Source organism: Chionomys nivalis, chromosome 18, assembly GCF_950005125.1.
Source record: "Chionomys nivalis chromosome 18, mChiNiv1.1, whole genome shotgun sequence".
Taxonomy (NCBI): Eukaryota; Metazoa; Chordata; class Mammalia; order Rodentia; family Cricetidae; genus Chionomys; species Chionomys nivalis.
In genome coordinates, this window is record NC_080103.1 from 28,155,042 (window position 1) to 28,175,924 (window position 20,883).

The 20,883-nt window shown below is 41.2% G+C and overlaps 1 protein-coding gene across 1 annotated transcript in view; it reads right to left on the reverse strand.

Moving 5' to 3' along the window:
• Positions 1-481: 481 nt before the first annotated feature.
• The window catches only part of Slc30a7 (solute carrier family 30 member 7), a 65,731-nt gene continuing 45,329 nt past the window's right edge, over positions 482-20,883 (reverse strand). The window contains exons 9-11 of the mRNA XM_057793646.1: positions 16,166-16,256; positions 13,625-13,774; positions 482-6,074 (exon numbers count right to left, since the gene is read on the reverse strand). Of these exons, the coding sequence (XP_057649629.1) occupies positions 6,027-6,074; positions 13,625-13,774; positions 16,166-16,256 (289 nt within the window). The 3' untranslated portion in view covers positions 482-6,026. The remainder of the gene's footprint in view (positions 6,075-13,624; positions 13,775-16,165; positions 16,257-20,883) is intronic.

The window sequence follows — 20,883 nt, forward strand, 5'->3', positions numbered from 1 at the left end:
TTTTTTCATTTTAAAAATATTTAGAGACAGGGTCTTAATTTGTAGCCCCAACTACCCTGGAACTCACTCTGTAGATTGGACTGGCCTCAACCTCAAGGAGATCCACCTGCTTTTGCCTCCTTCTAGGTACTGAGATTAAAGGTGTGCACCACCATACCTGGCAAAACAATATTTTACAAAGGAATTGCTGCTGACGAGAAAGCTTTGGAAGGGGAATTCAGGCTAGGTCAGCTTCATGTGTGATGAGGTCATTCAGAGAGTGAGGGGAGAAAAGCTCAAGCTGGTGGAGGTCAGGAAAACACTACGATAGGATTTCAGCTAAAGGGAGAGTGTGCAGGAAGAGGCTCTGGGTCAGCACGTTAGCACCAGGGCTCTGCAGATTCTGCGAGTGTTCTTTCTGCTCCATTCAACTCAGAGACATGACTCGGGAAGACTTTTAAATAGAAATTTAATTAAAAACAATTTCCAACACAGATGCTTATGGTCATTTTAAAATACATCGCAGTTAAACAAGATACGTGAATGTGCGCTTGTAGACAACGAGAAAGCGACGTCGTGGCTCTGTGGTAGGGCACTCGGGCAAGCCCTCATCGCTCACTGCGGCATTTTCACACCTTCCAGGTTGCTCATCTGTGCCATTCCTACCCAGCCTTGTATGTAAACACTGTTAGAATGGTTTGATGCTACCATCTTTCCCAAAGGAATCAACCCCAAATCCAGAACTGGCCATGTTTAAAACCATCAAGAGCAGGAAGGTGGAGAATGGGCACCTTCAGAATATATGGAGACGAGAGCTGGCAAATTCTCAGTCACATTGTTTCCAAATTAGGGGAAAAAATACACACACACACACAAAGAGAAATAAGACTAAAATGTAAGTGTATTCTAGGGACATTTAAATTATTTAATACACGTGGTATTTTTATTAGAAACACCTCCAAGAGATATCGCTGAAAAAGTTTTGGATGACAAACTATTTGGGGGCAGTAGACAGTCCTTAAAAAATATGGCAATATGGCAATTCTCCACCAAACCATGGGAGGTGACACAGTCCGGAGCGAGGCTGTACAGCCCAGATGACCACAGCACAGTCTCGGTTTTGCCAAATCCCCAACAACATGGAAAGTAGAAAACTGAGACTGAGCAACTCACAGGCCTTCTGGGAAGAAATGGACAGAATGAATAGAAATCCAGGCTGGACAAAAATACCAGAACTCCTGGGATGTTTCCTGCGGCGAGTCTCAGCTTCCTCCTGCCCCTAGTTCGTGTCTGCTACGGTCTGCCAAGAGTCACTGGTAACTAAATATTTCATGAGCCTGTAAGCATAAACCCACTGAGTCGAAGTAGAAAGGATATACAAGACTCTTTTCTTTTGGTTTTTATGCTTTCCAACATCACGGTCAAAATTACCAATTTGTATTCAAAGCTGTGGTAGAGGTACAGGCTTCTATTTATGAAACAGACTTTTTATATTGAAAAGGTTTGTGTAAAATGCAGTGTATAAGTCAGATACTACTTAATCCTCTGAAAATTGATCCGTGCTTTTTGGCAGACAATTCTCCAGGGATGTTCTTGAGGGTAGGCACTCTTCATGACAACACAGAGGATGTCAGTGAACAGCTCCGCCATGACTCCCAATGCAGCTTTCTCCTAATTGCTGTTTAAATGGACTTAAGGAGTTCTAGCGCCATTTCCCCCAGCATGGTTTTGGACCTGAGGCCAAATTATGAAGTAAATATACAGAGCACAGGAAGAAACGGGCTGGAGGCAGTTTGTAAATGTTCCCATAGCAACGGCACCTCGGGTGTTCACTGATCTTCCAGGAGTCTGCACAGATGTGCTACAACTTCTTGGGTCTTATAAAAATAGTCATCAGGAGAGACTCGAGTTGCTGCTATACCCAGACTCTCCCCAGATAAGGACTCTTCCTCCTGCTATGAGAATTATGGACTAGATTTTAAGATGCCGTCAATCATAAAATCATGCAAAATTCTCTTTTAAAAAATGTGAGGATTAAATGTGAGAACACAAAAGCCACCAAGTACCTCGATACAGAAATATTTAGCAGAGATTATCTACCTTGTTTTCTGTGTTACCTACAGTTAGGCTAAATATAAACCAAAGATTACCTCATCAAAAAAGCCCTGCCCAGTTGGCCTTTAAATAGAGTTACCCCTCTCTGCTATATTTCTGCAAACACTTTCCTTGATACACAGTTTTCACTGTTCGTCTTGACTCCATGGTAGAGATCTGAATCATTAAGGCAGCCTCTGTAAAACGTATCTTGAGAGTCTTTCATAGAATGTTTAATGAATTGTTCTTCAGAGAATTAGAAAGTAATGTGTTTCAACAATGGTGACTCTTTGTAGACAAACAAACAAAAGACCTTAACTTGGCCAAGGTAGTATATTTATGAAGAGTGGCCTAATATTTGCAGTTCTGATTAAGATTTCAGAACTTTACCTGACTGAAATAAAAGATGTGTTCCATACATTTACTGCCCCCCATTTTCACAGTTCTGAGAATTTTTTTTCAAAGTAAAAACACTCTCCAGTGACTGAAAAAGAACATGGCAGGCAAGGCTGAAATGACATGACCTCCGAATCAGCCTGCACTGTAAAGGAACCAGTTTGCAGTATATAAGCAAAAGTAGGAAGGGAAGCCAGCATTAAACTGGACTGAGCCTTGGGAAATTAATAAAAATTCACACACATCATTTTCCAAGTCAAGAGCTGGTTTTGAAAGAATAAAACAGAGTTATTATAATTTATTTTGCAACAAATGCTATGGAAATAATCTAAACTTCACAATTACGGATTAAAACTGAGACGACATTCCATTTATAAAGTGCCTTCGTGTACCAAAGCTAGAGGTCAGAGCTCTTTATTCACAAGCCATGCTTAGTCACATTTACAGAAAGGCAATGACGCACAGGAAGCAGCACAGTAGGCGTGAAGAACTCCTGACTTGGCATCGGACAATCGCATTTGAGCACTGGCTTCGCCACCACTTATCCCTGTAATCTTAAGGAAATGACAGCTTTTCTGGACCTCAGGCTTCTCATCTGAAAATGAGAGGTAGAACCAGACTGTTCCCAGCACAGTCTCTGCTTAGGTGTCAAAGTCTGTGGTAAGTAATATGCTACTATAAAATCCCAGCGTTCTACACCAGGGTGGCTCCCACGTTACTGTCTGTAAAAACACGAGAGTTCTGATCGGCTCCGTTGCGGGTTACTGATTTGGCTGCTCTAGAGAGGTACACAAAAGTCACAGTATTTTGGTTACCAGTACATTATGTGTAGGCTTTGAAGAACCTAGATAAAGGGAAATCACAATGACATTGTTGGCATGATCTTGTGCCTCCACTACCAGAGGGGTGCATGACAGTAGAGTACCACCAGCCTACACATAACTAGATACTGTCATTCAGAAAGATGCGCAGGGAAACTTTCAATATTTGGACGCTGAGCTTCGGTCAAGTTCTTCATCAAGTAATACAATGAATTTTTAAAATACACCTAGTTGGTGATGTTTGTCTGGTAAGGTAAACTTTCCCTGAACAAATGGATTTGCTATTCAAAGAAAAAACTTTGGTTATTCATAGATTGGCAAATTTACACTCAGATTGGCTTTTTTTTTTTTTAAAGAATATTAGCCTAATGGTAGGGGTCTTCTGAATTGACTTTATTACCATAACAAGGTAGTATTTCTTAGTGGAACCACTGGTTAGAATTATGTCTGCATCAAGAACACTAAAAGACAAGCTTTCTTTCTGTGAAAAGTTGTTTCTGTTCACATTTTTTTTGTACACATGGATATGCCAACATTTAATTAAGCAAAAATGTAAATGCCAACCTGCTAAAAGTTAGGAGCTGGCAAGCTCTTGGAACAAAGTGCAAAATTTGTTTCACATCAAGCATATTCTATGCCTCATCAAAGGAAAAAAAGCAACATTCATGGATGGGTGAACTGAGGGTCTAGTTAAACAGAATGACACAAGCTTCACTTGGAATTAAGAACCCAGTGGAAAAAGCAGATCTGGCAAATCTTATGACCAGCAAAGTAGACTCCAAGAGTGCAGTGTGACAGAGTCACTAGGATCAGATGTAAAGGCTCCCGTCTGATCTGTGCCTTTGTCTAGACCTGCCATGTCCAGTGTCATGCCCCAACCCACAGACTATCCCCGGGTCTGTCAGACTCACGTACTCAGAATGGAAATGAAAAAGCAGCCGAGGACCAGGGTATTTCCACTGGTACGATCCCTCCTGGAAGACCACATCTGCTTCAACCAAACACAATCTACTGCAGGGAGTCTTAGCTTTACAACAAAGAGGGTTTGAGATCAACACTCGATTTACACAAGTGTTCTGCTGCAGTTGAGATGGTATAGCACTCCTAATATAGAACAGCTCATAAAGTATAGATTAGAAGTAGGACAAAAGGTACTCAAAAACTCGGGCAAAAATCACCAGTGAATCCTGCCACCTTACTGATAAAGCGTCTGTCACTGATCTACACTCTTAATTTTTGCCTTTCAAGATTTTTAAAATTTTGCTAACAATATCAACTTATTTAAAATAAAGGGGATATTTGTAGGGATAAATGAAGCACGGTGAGAAAATGTTCACCCAAACAGCATCTCTTCAGAAAACACCAAGAACACTTGAGTGTTAAGTACCTGTCACCTCCAATTGCAGTTTATTTGTAACTTAAGACAGGGTCTCTCTACAGAGCCCTGGCTGTCCTGGAGACCAGACTGCCTTGGAGCTCAGAGATCGCCCGCCTCTGCCTCCGGAGTGCTGGGATTAAAGGCGTGTGTCATGCCCATCACAATTTTATTCTTCACACACCCAAGACCTAGAAAATCAACTATTTGTAAGACACCCATTTTAGAAAGAATTCTACATCCCCACATCTGCTCCACAGTGAGCAGCACACACTCAATCAAATGCTGTCCTAGAATTCCTGGAAGAAACTTGTATCTATGCAAACAAAACCAAGAAAAGAAGATGGACGACTTGGCACCTGGAAAGAATATAAAGATGTAAAATGTCACTGTCACAGTTATTTCTGCCAACTCTGTGGTGCTTTTCCCCATCATTAACAGAATCTATAGAAATGACAAGGGGAGCTACTGGAAGGTTTAGTATTGGCAGGTGACGGTTTTACAGACTCTGTAATGGAGCAGATTCGTCAGTCTAAATGAGTTTTTCTAATGTATTTGCACTTTTGAAAATAGTCTACAAAGTATCTTAATCTGATCATTGAATTTTTTATAAAGCAAAATAATGTCCTTTCTCATAAGACAAATTTAATATATTTAAACCTATGCTGGAGATACACAAAAGACAATTATATATGTTACTAGCAAGTCTTATTTTGTACAAATTACAGAATATCCTTTTTTTTAAAAAGAAAACATACATATGACCTTTGATGGTACATTTACATTTCTATGCTGGCAAATATATTTTTGAATACAAAGGCACTTTGAAAACCCAATATGGTTTGGTTCATAAGTTTGCAAGGTACAAACAATTTTACAAACATATGATTACAGAGAAGAACGTCAACAACTGTGACATCACATAGAAAACTGACTTCTTTTTGTAAAAACAACACTGGTTTTGTGGGAATAAAAGCAGTGGTTTCCAGCAGCTTTAGTGAAGACATTCAGAAGATTGGCAGCCCACGGTCTGAATTTCTCACTAGCTGGGTCTGATGGTAGGATGGGCTGAAGGTGATCAGCAAGAACCCCCAGAAAAAAAATTTTTAAAAAAGACAACCCAACACCCTAGAACAAACCCAGAAACCTTGGTAATCAGAATGGCTTGGCGGGAAGAGCACACAAGGCCACAGTCTGTGCAGATCCGGCTGTGATCCCCGAGCACACTTGGCTCTACCTGCACTGCTTGGTGCTTCCGAGCTGTAGTGATGACGTCTCTCCTTTCGAGCACTGGGTAGTACAATGCTTTGGACTGTACAGTACTGGAAAATTTTGGTCCTCAAACAATTTCTTTTCATTGACTACATCACTGCAAAGTCAATCTGTACATAAAGCTGCCTCACTCCAGCCTGAAAAATAGAGAGAAAAATTAGACTACCCAACCACTAAGACCTATAAGAGATGAACATTCTAGAAAAGTGGCAGGAAAACAAACAACACCTCATTTGTCTTTGAAAATGGAATGATTTTTGTCTTCTGCTTCTAAGAAACACTCTGCATTATTTTTGTCTTCTCCTTCTAGGAAACAATCTATTTTCATTGTGAAGTTGTCAAACCACTACAGGAAAAAGTTCTATGCTATTAATCACATGCCCTGTTCACGTGCTATTAGATGGAGTTATGCATTTGCCATCACCGTTAGAGGACACGACAGTGCTCAATTAGTTAGCCACTATTAAAACCAGCTGACCACAAGCTAAATCTTCCCATGATGACATATGCATTTATTTAATAATAACAACCAGCAAATGGTTACTTATTTTACAGTCTAATTCTTTCAGTTTGGGATATAAACTTGCTATTCAAGAACACTGCACTCTAAATTGCTCCCTATTTCTTCTATGTTACCAACTTTATTTTCTCAGCTGGGACATTTCTATTAGCATCAAACATACTATAATTTCTTCTACCTTAAAAAAACCTTTTATTGAGCCGGGTGGTGGTGGCGCACGCCTTTAATCCCAGCACTTGGGAGGCAGAGGCAGGCGGATCTCTGTGAGTTGGAGGCCAGCCTGGTCTACAAGAGCTAGTTCCAGGACAGGCTCCAAAACCACAGAGAAACCCTGTCTCGAAAAACCAAAAAAAAAAAAAAAAAAAAAAAACCTTTTATTTAACCCAGTACCCCTTCCTGCCTGGATAGTCTCAATCCCTGCCCTTGTGGATAATCGAAATTCCCAATCACTCCCACAGTCACAGTCTCTAATTCCTTTGCTTTTGCTTTTGCAGTCACTTCAGCCCTGATTTTATATCTCACCATTTTCTAAAACTATCTGTCAGGCAACTTCCAAACTGCTCATACCATGCCATACTCAGTTCTCAGTCCTCATTATCAGGAATAATACGTATTCTCAGTCTCCCTGTGCCAATCATCTTTCCCTAGGACACTGCCAGAGAATATTCACTGGCCAATCACTTGCCAAACTGTCAGTCCCGTCATTGTTTTTTCTATCACTGAGCAATAAGCACGAACATAGCCAAAGACTTAGTCCTTGGAGTCTACACTTGTTCTCTGCTGGCCTCGTCTTACAGCCAGACTGTGAGTCAACTTTATGTTGTTGTTTATATGTGTAGACTGGAGCTTGCATCTATAACTTTCACTGGAACTTAACATTTTATTGGGGGTATTTAAGAGACAGCACACAGGACCAGTGTACTCTCTTTCTTCCCATCAAACCTGGTGACATACCCTCAATACTGCTCCTTCTAAAGATCTTTCCATTTCTCACATCCAATATCCAACCCACTGGCAAAACTTGGTGACTTCTCGCCCAAAATATTATCCAAACCCAGAACTTGACCACTATCCATCATCTCCATCACTTTGAACCTACCCTAGCCACAATCAGCTCTTGTCTAGATTTTTATCAATGCCCCTTGCCTGGCTTTCCCATTTCTGCTTATTCTCAGAATAGTAACTAGAATGACAGGCATCCCTCTATGTCTCCAACCATCCAGCAGCCCATCTCCCTTAGTCCTTACAATGGCCACCACGCTGCCATGAACATGGCTCTTGACTTACCCTTTGAGCTGCTGTTTACTCCTCCTCATCTGTTTACTCCCCTTAGCTATATAGCCCTCCTGTGAACTATGCTGGGTAAGACAGCCACACAACTGCTGCACAACATTCCTTTACACTGTGTGAAGACATGTCAATGTGGTTGGCTTACTAAAGAGCTGAATGGCCAATGGCTAGGCAGGAAGAGGTTAAAGTGGAAGGATGCCACACAACAGAACATAGATTAAAATAATTGAGTTTACTTTAAGTTATAAAAGCTAATGGGACAAGCCTAAGCTAAGGCCAAGCTTTCATAATTAATAATAAGTCTCGGTGTCATTATTTGGGAGCTAGTGGTACAGAGAAAGACTTACTACACAAGATGTTCTCATCACACCCCTACCCAGATGTCAGTGAGGTCTGACTTCACAACCCTTACAAAATGCATTCACTTTTTAACCAACGAGTATTTACTCTTGCATAGCCTCTCACCCAGGAATACAAAAAGAGGAAAGAACATAACAAAACAGCCTTGTCTTCACAGAGTTTATATTCTATCAGGACCAAGAAGAAGAGGGAATGACAGAAGAAGACACCACTCATCAGATGTAAAGCCAGAGAGGAAAAGCAAGACTTGCTGAAGAAGAGGCAGACACTTCAGACGTCCCCAGTCTCCCTGCACTCTCACCCAAATACCTATCCCTTGGTCAGGTCAGCTGGAGACCACTACACTCTGGACACACCTGCACTGTCATGGAAGATCATAAAGATCACTTATTCAGTGTGTTTGTTATTTCTGTTCTCCCACTATAATGTAATCTCTCCAAGAGAAACATATGTGTCTTCTTTTCCCAGAACCTTTGTAATATCTGACAGGACGCAAGAGGTCAATAAATATTACTTGAAAGAACTAACATCCTATTAATTTCTTTCTTTTCATCAAAAACTACTTTTAAATAGAAGTGGGGAAAAAAGGAAGAAACAAGATGGGTCTTGCCAATACTTTACAAGGAGAGGTTCTCAGTAGCGGATAGAGAAGTATTAAAGTGACCTTAGAATAGTAATCACCAGCTCCTCAAAACACTCATTTCTATTATGGCTTGTTTTTTCTGGAACTCAGGTGGAAGGGTTGCGTGCAATACTGATGAATGCATGAGCTAGCTTCAGGACTTATTCTAGTTGAATAAGAAGATACCGACTCCCAGGTTGTCAGCACACAAAATAGGCCATTTGCCTCCCCCCAAGAGCCTTCCCATGACCAACTAAAACTCTTGGTACATAACTGACAGAGAATGCACTTGTTCCACTTCTCTTTGGCTAATGGGCTGGTGGGAAGAACATGGTGTTTGTATGGTCTTTACCTACAAATGAAAACTGAAGCACAGTCCGCCACACTGTGAAACAGTGCTGATAAAATCAGCGCTACTCATTTGTTAATAAACCCGCTACCCTAGAGTAGGCACTGTTGCCAGGATCATGTGTGAATGTATGAGAAAAAAATTTCACTTGCTACAAAGGCTGTTATTGTAAATTATTCTGATTTACTGCAAGCATATGAGTTGATTAACTCAATCCAGATGGCTCTCGGATGACTGAGAAACTATTTTGCAAAATTTTTATATGTGTAATCGTAATAGAAAGTAAAAATGTTGCCCAAACATATTGTTTAATATCTTTTCTTTTTAAACAAAATTGCTAATGAAAGTAAAATGGGCAAAACAGTTGGGCTCCTTTTTTATTGCCTGCCATTCTCATTACCCCAGTCTTAACATGGGGAAGACAGTAATAAGAAATGAGTAGCCCAAGGCGATGAAAAGGGAAGAGAAAAACAAAGGGGCTAGATAAATTATCTTTGCATAATCATGAGTTAATTACTCAAACTGATATCAGTCCCCTGAGGGGATCACAGCTTTCCACACAAGCTCAGTCCAACTGCAAAGATAAAGAAGTCATTTGCTGCAGCCGCCTGCCCCAGGGGGATTGGCAGCTTGGTTCTCCAGTTCCCCACATTCACTTCAATTTCCTTCAATGTAAAGAGAAAGCCAAATTTCCAAAAGTCTTCGGGCAAGTGCCCTAGTGCCCGAGACAAAGAGATCTAGAGCTTAGCCACAGGAAGACATAGCAGCTATCTTCTGCACCTTCTCTAATGGGAAAGACAGCTAGTCAATTTAACCCTCTAAGTCCACCCCAAAGCAGGCCTGCTACTACATACAGGCTTGGGATAGCTCCAAGGAAGAAGCTAAAGTCAAGAAAACAAACAGGAATATGACTGTAAAAATTGTGTTTTACTTGTATTCTCTATGGACCAAAATCATAAACACATTTTTTTCTTGAGTTTTTGACTGAACATGCTAATCTTTATCCCTTCAAAATGCAAAAGGAGGACTAGCGAGATGGCCTATGGGTTATGAGCATTGGCTACTCTTCCAGAGGACCCAGGTTCTTCTAGCTGTAACTCCAGTCTCAGAGGATCTGATGCCCTCTTCTGGCCTGTGCTGACACTAAGCACAGACAAGATGCAGAGACACACACATGCAGACAAAACAAGCACTAATACAAAATTTTTTAAAAAATGTAAAATGAGGTCATGTAAAACTATTTTACTTTTCCATGAGAGATACTACAGAATTAATGAATTGTAAATAAATATGACTAAATTGTCCCTAAGTCAAGAATAAGAATATAACTGGTTATTATTACACACCTGTTACCCCAGAGCTCTTGAAACAGAGGCAGGGGCAGGAAGACTACAACTTTGAAGCTGCCCTAGCTACGGAGCAAGATCTGGGCCAGCCTGGGAAACTTAATGACACAGTGAGAAGAACCAAGAATTAGGGGTATAGTTCAGTGCTCACTTAACATCACAAACCACACAAAAAACAAAAAAAAAGAAAACAGATCTGGTTCCTTTTCCTGTAAACTGCCCTGTGGTAATGAATACATTAATTCCTATCACTGTAACTGACACCTAGTGGGCTCTCAGTCAGTGTCAGTCAACAAACATTTATACCTTATGGTTTGATGAAAAACACGTAAGATCCAAGCTGTTTATGCAGCTCCTAAATTTTAGGTACATGTGATAAAGAAAGATGAGAAGAATGGCTAAGAAAAAGTCTGTAGAGCAGGCAAACAAAGCCAATACTCAATAAAAATTAAAGCCCATTACAAAAAGGAAAAAAAAATAAGTGGAAAGGGTGGAAAACCCGAAACCCACTTAGACAAGGGAAGATGCCCCTTCTTTTGTGCGCATCACACAAGCAGAGTACAAGCCTGAATGACGCTGCTGGCCAGAGAAGGGAGGGATTGTGAACACAGGAGACTGGAGGAGGCAGACGGTTTCTGTAATTTAGGGGCTCTGACTTGTGCTTGGAGAAGGCTTTTTCATTCCTTCCTGGATATAACTGTTCACTTCTATTTTGAGGTTAGAGAACAGAGCACAAAAGGCAGAAGCAGGAAGCTGGGGAACTCAGGAAGCTGGGGGCTCAGGATGCTGGGGGCTCAGGATGCTGGGGGCTCAGGATTAAACCGGCATAAGCCGGGAGAGCAAGCTGAGAAACTGAGTAGGGATTCTGCCAGCAGAGAGCTTGGAGTAGCTTGGCTGTCTTCTGTGCTTTGAGGAACAGATGAGGATAGTGGACCCCAAGGATATTCTAGATCTTTATCTTTCTTTGAACATACTTAAGACTTTTTTCTTCAAACATTATTTCTAGCAAAACAAAGTCTATTAAGGCTGCAATTAAAATTGTGAAGTATACCATTAACAAGTGATCTTTGCCAGTTTAAACAAAAGCCATAAGCCACTGAACTGCTTCTCATCCAGAGTCCCCCTTCTGTCGGTTTCTAAGTAAACACAAAATCAAACTTTCTATCTCTCCAGATATCAACTGGTAATTAATTTCAAAAATTAGCTTTGATGGATATCGAGAAAGACTCTGCTGGACTGGATTACACTAACTACTATTCCCGAAGGAGTTTGAGCACCAGGACTTCCAGCACCTCCCTTCTCCACACCACACACATGCAAAGCAAGCCCATTCTTGAGCAGCTCAGAAGAAACTGGTATTAAAAAGGACACTGCCCAGATCACCACAGATATAGACCCGGTAACGAAATAGAAACAATTCTCTGATTTCTGTTTCTTTACATTTAAAGTCACCTCAATATAAGTTTTCATTAAAAAATAATCTTTAAAGCCCATTCCTTACGTTTTTTACTCAGGGTCTGCCCTAAGAAAGACACCAAATACACAGAGGAAAGTTCTTTCTCCTGCTTTAGAACCAAGACTAGACCCTTTCTACAAGAGAAAGCTTCAGGGTGAGTTTAAGAAAGGGATTTTATTTACGTTTACTTCTACTTATTTTGTGTTTAGGTGCTTGTGGAGGTCAGGGAGTTAACTCTCTTTGGATCATGTCAGATCAGGTCCTTTACCTGCTGAGGCATCTCACTGTGTTTGGTGATTTGTCCCCCTCAAAAAGGCAGTAACCTGGGTTCATTTTGAAAAGTGAGAGATATGAGGAAGATGTAACTTAAGATACAAAGTCATCTAAAAATCTGCCCATCGTGAAATGAAATTTGACATTTACTCATGCTACAAGGACACACCTTCTGCATAAACACAAAGGAAATAAATCATTTAAATATGCTATTCTGGTATGTAAGAATTTAAAAATTTAAATAAAAACTTTAAAACCACTCAGTGTAGGAATAAGAGATATTTTAGAGATGTGACCCCTACTACTCTGGGGTGGGGTGGGGAAGGGCTTTGAATAGCTTCACAGCAAGCCTCAAAGGGAATTCTTGGCAGCTACAAGGAATGAAATCAACTAGTCAGGACCTTAGCTGATAAAATGGCTTTAAATATTCAAAACCCAAATGTAGTTTCTGAAACAGAAGAGGCATCTGAGGGAACATTCAAATGCAGCCATTTCCAAAGGCCAAGTTTAAGGTTTCAGAAATCTCCCTTTGCGGCTGCAGCTGCGGTTACAGCTTCAGCACCCAGCAGCCAGCTGCTGTGAGCATGGTTAGCATACTAGAAACTGCATTCCTTTTCACAGGGAAGAACAGTAACTCGCTGACCAAGTCATGAGTGTGCAGGGTGTCCTAGAAGCCCACCGGAGCCCTGATGAAGGATGGAAGTGGCACTGGGAGAAGACACAGGGTAAAGGAGAGGGGCACCTTGGTCTGGAGGGGGCAGGCAGTAAGCGCAAGGTTACTGCCATGCTGCTCTCCTTTTGTCCCTGAAACACGGAGCCAGTATTCAGATATACTGCATGGGCCTCGTGGCTTCATTATGAAAGCCATGGTGGTACACATTACAGAGATGAGACCCATTTATACAATGTGTCTGCTCAGAAAGCTGTTAAAATTCTAAACAATTGGAACCAGCCCACAGCATAGCAGTCTTAACTGCATGTAAGATTGGGATTATGTAAATCCTAATTAACATTAGCTGTGTTGTAATTCATTCAGAAGGAACCTAAGCGTGTGTGGCTCTCATCAGGAGGCAGAATCTCTAATTTATGGAATGCCTTGAATTTAACTAGACTGCATATTATATTCATGTCTGGAGATGCGAAGAAAGAGGAAGAGAGAATTATGTGCCCAGTGACACATACATCACAGGAAAGTAATTCTGCTTAGAAAAATGTCTAGACTCTAGTCAACAAAACTAACTAAAGTGGAAGGTCCTGGGCCAGTACCCAGCACTGGAAAACAGAAAGGAGAGAGACTGTTAAGGAAATAAAGACCTTCTGAATTTTGACTCAGAATGGAGAACACTGTTCTAAAGTAAAAGCTTCTTTTACTTTAGAAGCTTCAATATTTGATATGTTAAATATAGGATTGTAAAGCTAGCAGATACAGAGAAATATAGGACTCCCAAAAGAGGCTTGTAACAAGTCATACCTGAGTAAAAATATTATGTGTTTGGCTTAAGATCCACCTGGCGTCAGCATCAGGGGCGACTAAGAGCTTCAAGGTCCCAACGTAAACATCAGAACAGAGCGTCCAGAAGTGCTGTTCTTGTAAGCTGTAAACTCCTTGTAGCTGCTGCACCTGAAACATGGGACAGATGTCAGCATTAAGATCATGACAGTGCCCTCCCGCCTACATTCACCTAAGCAGCAAATCAGAACAAGCAGATGCTCGGTCAAACCCTGCGGAGTACCAATGCTGTGGTGACTTTGAGACGGGTTGGGGAAAGAGAAGGGACGCACATTTATTAAATCTGCCGAGACCTCTGAGAGCACCTAGGCGGAAGTTCTAACTTCAGCACAGTGATCGGAGATGTGTTTAAGTACAGTTGGGTTATGGAGTTAGAAAAAGAAGGCACAGTAGACCACGGATGAAGGGGGAGGAAAGAAAGGACAGAAATCAACACACACTTAGAAATGAGAGAATTCACTACACAGAAAAGGTTCCTTGAAAAGGATAATAGGCCAGAGGGACATTTCTTTAATTAAAGTTAAGATTTTCAATATCCATGCAATATGGACATGCTTTTGCGAATACAGGAAATCCAGTTAAGAAGAAGCATAAAGGTGAAATGGCATTCCCCACTCTTCTGATCCTGCAGCTCCCCTAATTCCTCTTCTGGCTCGTCCACTTGTGCTCTGAACCTGGAGGTGACAACAGAGCCCAGAGCCTCTTCCGGGGTCACTGCATGCCTTCTCAATGCTTCAGACACTCTCCTGTCCTCATGTGCCTACCCTGAGAACCTGACATGGCCTGCACATGCCAGACAGCACTCCACCCCTCAGCTTCTTCCTCAGCCTCGCTTAAATCTTTTCAGTCCTAATCAGTGCCCACGATTCCACACGTGCTACTTAGTGTCATTCCCCCTAAATGTCCGCTGAGTATTTCAATCTTAATGTCTTATAAACCGAATCTTACTTTGGAATTAAAAATAAACAGAAACTTACTTCTTGTTCTCAAACACTTCCCACCCTAGTCTCGGCCTCAACAGTAGCATTACCATATACCCAGCAGTGAGACAACACCCTTTCCCCCTCATTAAGGCAATGCTCCTCCAAAAACACACTCCAAATGTGGATTTGCCTCCCTCTTGCTGCCAAGGACGGTAGTCTCAGCCAGCTCTTCCAAAAACATGTCGTCTACATAGGACAATCTTGTTAAAGCACGAAATTCATTACATTCCCACTGCGCCATAGCACTCCGGATCTTCCCACTGAGAGTGGAGTCTAAGCCTCTAGTGCGACCAAGACCTCCTAACATCTGGTCCTTGCCTTCTTTCCAACCTTGCAATCACTTTTCCCTTTATTTATCATGCTGCAGCCACAAAACCAGTTTTGCCAGTCTCCAAATACGCTAAATTAGTTCCAGCCATAGCTGCCTCACATTAGCGGTTTTGAGTGTATGTGTGTGCGCGCGCATTCTGGAACAGTCTTCGTAAGGATCTGTATATGACCTGACACTTCTGGTCATCAGGGTTTCAGTTTCCCTGGCTATGGCTTCCTTGCTGACTCTGATGCAGTCATCCACATCTACCACATTCCCATTTCATTTTACACAGTGTGCATCACTGTCATAGAAAGCCGCCTGTTTGTTTTCCTGGCTGCCCAGACTCCCAAAATAATCACACAGAAACTATATTATTTAAATCACTGCTTGGTCAATCACTTAAGTGTATTGCTAGCTATATCTTACATCTAGTATTAATCCATTTCTAGCATTTTATATTTTACCATGAGGCTAGTGGCCTACCAGCAAGGTTCTGGCATGTCTGTCTCTGGCAGAGACTCCATGGCTTCTCCTTGACTCTGCCTCCTTTTTTCCCAGCATTCAGTTTAGTTTTCCCTGCCTAGCTCTACCCTGCCCTATCAACAGGCCAAGGCAGTTTCTTTATTCACCAATGGTATTCACAACATACAGAGGGGAATCCCACATCACATCACTGACAGTTTCTTACCATCAACATCCCTTATCATTTGTGTGCCCACCACACTGTGAGCTCCATGAGAGCACAGTATCTTTCTCTGTTCACCATCTGTCTCTAGTCTCTTAGAGAGGATCTGATACATAGTGCATGCCACAAAAACAAAACATAACAAACAAAAAACATCGAGAATGTGGTAAAGTCGGTTCCAGCAGTTAAGAGCACTTGTTGCTCTTCAGAGAACCAGAGCTCAGGTCTCACAACAATAGGACAATCACTAAGAAAATTATATACTTATTTATATATACTTATTTTGTCAGTTACTGGTAGTCCATAATTTTTAATAACACAATTTGTTGCAAGGACAGTATGTACATTTTCTTTAGTAAAGTTCAACATTTTATAATGAGTTTATTTGGGTTTATATGAATGACATTCATGGTCACCATGCAGTCTTGAAAGAATGATTAAACTATATGCACATGCTACCCATATTTATGCAAGATGAACAGTTTGAAAAGAACATGCAATCCAATGGTTTGCAAACTTACCCTCTGGTAGCACTGGGGAAGTGTATTTTCCAGTGAGCGAGGAGTCCTTTGCATTAATATTCCAACAGACTCTCTTAAAAGAGGAATAACACTAAAGAGAAAAGAAAACTTATTAAGTCACATTTTAACAACTCCTGTTTGCAAGAGAGTAATAATATACTTCCTTAAAGAATAGAATGTGATTTATTAAAATTCAGGGAAAAAAAAACTATTGGTCTTTGTTCTAAATTTCTCATAAAATCAGAAAGCTATTAGAGTAAAGGAGATAGAATACATCCATTAATGTATCTGTTGATTGATCTACTATTTCTAAATCTGGTTATTTGCCAATCATAGCTCTAAAAATATGTGTGTGTGTGTGTGTGTGTGTGTGTGTGTGTGTGTACATACTCATGTACCTATGCCTGTGGGTGCCTGAGAAGTCCAGAAGCAGGCTTCAGATCCCCTGGGGCTGTCAATTGTGAGTCACCCAATGTAGGATCTGGGAATTAAACTCTGGTCCTGTGTAAGAGCTGCAAGTGCTCATAATCACCAAGCTGTCACCCCAGCCCTGTCCATCATGTTTTCATTATTTAAAATACACAGTAGCCTGGTTATTTCCACAGATGGATGAAGACTCCTCCAGGAATAGAGTGCAAAGCCACTATGGACACAGTGATCTTTATCCAACATTTGAACTACTGCTTGAGCTTATTTGGAAGACCATATTTAAACAAAGCAATTAACAGCACAAAGGTAAGGGTTGCTAGCACAGTATTCCTCTAATCTAGCTAGACACCAAATTCACCTTGGAGCGCATTTTGCATTTAGTTTTGTCATGTTGAACCAGAATGACTAAGGGAGGTCCAGACATCTACAGGTAGGTTTGCAGAGTTCTGCAGGCGATTCCAATAAGTCAGCGGGTGACATGTGATCTACTGATGGCTACAGACTGAGGGGAGAGGTCAGAAAAAAATCTCACTGCCCTTAACAACTGACTCTACCGCTCACTTTCAACCTTATGTAGTCTCTAAATGTCAAATACAAAGTTCTCTTGGAAGCAGCTGCAGGAAGTAGAGAGCACAGAACTCATGCCTGTGATCTCACAGCATCTCACAGCAAGGTGGAAGTGGAACTGTGCCTTAAGGACCAAGAGGAACAGGGGCAGTGTCTAACTCGGCATCAAATTCAGAACTGTGCCTAAGGGATTTGTGGTCTTTCTGACAGATGAGAAGGAAGAGGAACTACTGATGAGACCAAAAGAACAGGGGCAGTGTCTGGCTCACCATCGTGTTCCCAGGGAGGCCTAGTAAGGTGCTGGTCACCAAGTATGCCCGTGATAAGTGCTGGCTGAATGACTGAAAGATACACAGATACCAGGCATTTTAGAATCTAGATTAAAGAGAAGAAAGGGACACGGAAAAAGCATGAGAAGTATGTTCTCAAACGTCTAAGTATAGAGTGACTCTCGAGTAAAGAACAGCAATGGGGCACACAGGAGATCAAACAGGCAGCAGTAACTGGGGTCTTTCAATGCAGTGACACACACAGTGACAGCCAGGTCGAGGACAAGCTGAGTTTGCTAAAGTATGAAGGCAAGGCAGCAGAGAGGGTGGCATTTTCAACCTGGACATGAGTTTCAGTCACATTTAGTAAATCATATTTGTTTAGTAAGATAGCTATAAGAATGACACATTAAATATCACCAGTGACTCCTCCTTAACCCTTACTGCCTTTGTGCTCTATAAATTGGTAAGATGTCCTGGCACTACACCCAGGATAGTTTTAACTAGTTCATCCCACTCCACAGCTACAGTGATTTTCAGATCTTTCACCTGGACTATTACATGAGCCTCCTAAGTATTCCCTAGCATCTAATCTTACTGCCTTAAGTCCACTTGGTAGGCAGCTTCATAGATGGCTCCCAAGACTCCTGAGATTCAGGTTTTCATGTGATCTTTCCTCTAAAATGTGTTTAGGTTAAAGGGAGGCCTAAAAACTTGCTACTGATGGACAGAGTATGACAAGCGATGAGATGCTGCTCCCTGATCAGCTTCGACACTTGGACCTAGTTTCCGTTTTCACTCTCACTTGCTACCTCACAGCAGCCATATTGTGAGCTCTTTTACCATGAGGCCCACGGCCAAGAGAATGGACACCCATGGAGAGGAATCAGAATCCAGACCACTAGCCCCAAACAATTGCTTGAGGGAGGCTGGAAGTGGCTTTTCCCTTAGCTGACCCTGCAATGACTGCAGGCCAGGCTGACAGCTTGATTGCTGCCTTGTGAGAACTCCCAGTTAGCCATGCCCACAGCCTCCTGGGCTACAGAGACTAGAAGATAATAATGCATGATAGCTACCAGGCTTCTGTGGGATCTGTTAGCTATTTTCTATAGTGCTATGAGGCTAATCCATAAAAAACAAGCACTGAATCCTATGTTCCTTACTTTAATAAATGCTGGGTCAAATGTAAGCTCTTTAACATGGTACTATCTGGGGAGAGAAGAGGGAGGTCTCTGATCCCTCTCTCTTTACCTACTCTCAATCCCTGCTTCACATTTAAACTCTTCAAATACGATGTACTTTACCTTGTGCCATCCCTTTCTGTCATGCTTTGGCTAATGGCATGTCTGCCTAGAACATTCTTAAATAGGCCTTTTGTTCAGCTCCTATAATGTCTTTAGAGCTCAAGTATGACTTCCTTTAGGGTATGTTTCCTGATTATGCACTGGCCTCTGAAAGATGAGATGTCCGCTCTTTGCTCCTGTAAAACATGAATGATGTGGGGCATGGTGGCACATGCCTGTAATCCTAGCATTCATGAGCTGGGGCCAGACTGGCAGTGCTGTGGGATAATGTTCTTGTACACTATAAAGATTTGTCACTCATATTGGTTTAATAAAACACTGATTGGTCAGTAGTCAGGCAGGAAATATAGGCAGGACAACAGACTAGGGGAATTCTGGGAAGAGAAAAGGCACAGATAGAGTCTTCAGCCAGATGCAGAGGAAGCAAGATGAGACTACATTGCTGAGAAAAGGTACCAAACCACATAGCTAAACATAGGCAAGAATTATGGGTTAATTTTAAATTGTAAGAGATAGATAGTAATAAGCCTGAGCTAATAGGCCAAACAGTTTATAATTAATATAAGCCACTATGTGTTTCTTTGGAACTAAATGGCTGCAAGACCAGGTCAGACAGAAACTTCTGTCTACATGGGATACCTAGAAAAAGAGGGAAAAAATAGCAGTGGTGCCATGGGATTATTATATTGCAAAATCAACAAGTTGTTTCTTCTCTATATACTGAAAAACAGTTGATGGATTAGGACTTATATTTGTGTCCCCAGCATTTCAGTGTTTGGTATGTGTGTGTTTGTGAGTATGTATGTATGTATGGAACAGAATTTACAGCTAAATCCACGGGACAAAATTAATTCAAGGCATAGACTTTCGGTCAGGGAAAATGACGGAACCTTTTTAAAATACATGAAATCACTAACAAAAATGCACTAGCATCAGACTGTAAAAGCTCAGTAACTGCAACACATGGCAATAGGGAAAGGCACCTGCAGTAGATTACATGTCACAGTGAAGGAAAAACATAAAACAGAAGGCTATCATATAAAACAACACAATACTGCTGCAGGCCTTCCATCATATATTTTCAGGAGTAAGGGATAGGTCAGAGAAGGTTAGAAAAGAAAAGTAACTAGAGGAAGAAACAAGGCATTGGATAGTTAAGAATATTGGTTATTAATTAATTCACCTAAACCGAAGAGCAGCACCTATTTCTATCTATCACACATACTATTAAAATATATGAAGACTCCATGAGCAAAAGGGTCCACGATCACCTTTACCGATCGGACTCTTCTAAGAACACTGGAATGGCTACTGAGTCACGGCAAGCACCCCGCTGCACCTCACAGAAACACCACACAGCTTTCCTAACAATGGTTTGTAATGGTGTCAGCCTGTCAGCTGTAGGAGCTGTGTTGAAACACCAAATAGCTGGGGAAACAGTGCTTGCTCACTCGCAGGAGGAGATGCAATTCGGAACCAAGGTCGTTTTCAAAGTCCATGAAATGTAAAGGAAGCTTGTGGCAACTCCAGTTTTGCCTTTTAAATTGTGTTTAGCTCAGGAGTTTCTTTCCATATTTTTCTGATTAACTATCATAACGGGGAATCATAAAATGGATTTCAGCATGGATCTATCTAGCCATAATGAGAGGATATGGAGGAAAAGGCAAGCTTAGCAAATTCCTCGCTGAGGTAAGACTGAGAGTTGCTTCCAAACCCCATAGGGAAAGGAAGAGCAAGCATCTGGAAACAGTCAGAGGCTCGCTTCTGGTTGACTAAATCAATTCTAGTTTTCACAATGAATGCTACTTTTCCTTTCATAAATGACAAGGGATGACTCATTAAGCAGGATTCACCAGTAAAACAAAGTAATGGCTTCATTCTTCAAAAGCTGAACATAAATCTATAATCATTCTATAAACATAAAATTAATTCCAAAGCCTTCTAACAGGTTAAACGAGCAACACTTACTCTGCTGCAAGTAACTTTGCAATGAAAATAAATCCAAGTTTTACTGCAGACACAGCTTTCAGAGAAAGATCATCATATTTCAATAGTAAATTAAGTAGTCTAGCAGTAACTATAAATAAAGTAAACAATGTATTGGGGATGGTGAGATGGTCCAGCAATTAAGAGTACTTGCTTCTTATGC